This window comes from Trichinella spiralis (assembly GCF_000181795.1).
Source record: "Trichinella spiralis strain ISS 195 chromosome Unknown Scfld1180, whole genome shotgun sequence".
Classification (NCBI taxonomy): Eukaryota; Metazoa; Nematoda; class Enoplea; order Trichinellida; family Trichinellidae; genus Trichinella; species Trichinella spiralis.
The window spans coordinates 1-1,424 of NW_003528119.1; the positions used below are offsets into that span (position 1 = coordinate 1).

General features: G+C 32.2%; 1 protein-coding gene across 1 annotated transcript; it reads left to right on the forward strand.

The window, feature by feature from the left end:
- Nucleotides 1-940: 940 nt before the first annotated feature.
- Nucleotides 941-1,288, forward strand: Tsp_14343 (hypothetical protein; the record flags this gene model as incomplete). The annotated part of the gene is made up of 1 exon (XM_003370097.1): nucleotides 941-1,288. A coding segment is annotated over exon 1 (348 nt), but the record flags the coding sequence as incomplete, so codon positions are not given.
- Nucleotides 1,289-1,424: the final 136 nt, after the last annotated feature.

Below are 1,424 nucleotides of genomic sequence, written 5' to 3' on the forward strand. Positions count from 1 at the left end.
TTTGTCGATGTAGGGAATAAAGTTAATTCCTTTTAATATGAGAAAACATACAAATATGACATCCCGGCCCACTTGTTTAGGTATTTGCTCATCTTGGCATTGAGTACGTGAAGTAAGGGACATCAGCTTGAGACGACGTTTCGTTTTTCCTGTCATCGATGGATCGGCGGTGGCTTTTTTCACATGTTTCCAAAAATCAAACAGCTAACATGCACTGAAGAGACTATTGGACCCAGCAAATTAGAACCTTCGGTTTAGAGAATTGAAAACCGAAGAAGCTCTTTTTCACTTTTTTCAACCCGTATGAAACTTTGCCAAATTGTAAATCCTACTGTAAACCGTATCAAGTTTCAATTTAAATCGTCCCAGAGGCCATTTTCCCCAGGTCCATTGGACGATTTTTCCATCTTATATTTTATGTATCTGTTTGAAAAAATAATTTTCATTTCAATTTTAGTAAACACTTTCTGATTCTAATTCATTATCAATATTATAATGATTAGAATTCAATTGCATTTTTCCAGTGTGAAGAAAGCGAACAATATCCGCATGTCAGTGTGACCATTATTGACATGTTTCCCAAGCTAACAGTCACTTTGTTGTAAATGTTAAATTAATTGTTTTTTTAAGTATATATAATTTTATGAAATTTTGCGTAATATCTTGCAAGTTTAAGAGAAGTGGGTAATGTTCTTTGAATTTAAGTTGAACTTTTCTTGAACTAAATTTCATAATTAAAAAGGCTTAAATGTAATGCTTCTTTTTTCAAAAGAAATAATCACAAAATATCAGTAGTAGAAATTTTGTAAAAATCTTCTCTCTCTCTCTTTCTCTCTCTCTCTCTCTCTCTCTCTCTCTGTGTGTGTGTGTGTGTGTGTAATGAATATTTGCATACCAAATTACCTTTCACGAACAATTTATTGGTTTGATTTGATCAAACATGCCAGCAAATGAAGAACACAAATTTGTAATTTGTCCTCTTCACTGTATCAAGGCATCAACCGCTTCTGTTTGTTTAGCAATCTATTTTAACTTTATGTTGACAAAACATTCACCTTATCTTTTGTGCAGTGCAACAATTAAGCAGAGGATAAATTGCAAATTTTTCACTGCCCCTTATCTGTCTGAACAGCAATCGAAAAGCGCTTTCATCATACAAGAAGAAAATGTTATCAGCGATATATTAATATTTGCTTTTCATTCTTGCTTCATTTTAATCCTTGTTCATCGTTCAGAAGAATTGAGTGAACGTTTTTCTCTTTGTCACGACAAAAATAATAATAGAGTGGTAAGAAATTTTAGAGAATTGATTATTTGTGAAACTGTGTTTTATTTTGTTCATACTATGTTGATGTTTCCAATCACACTGCAGATGAATAAATCTATCATTATTTTGCCATTTGAGCTAAATAAGTACTTTCATG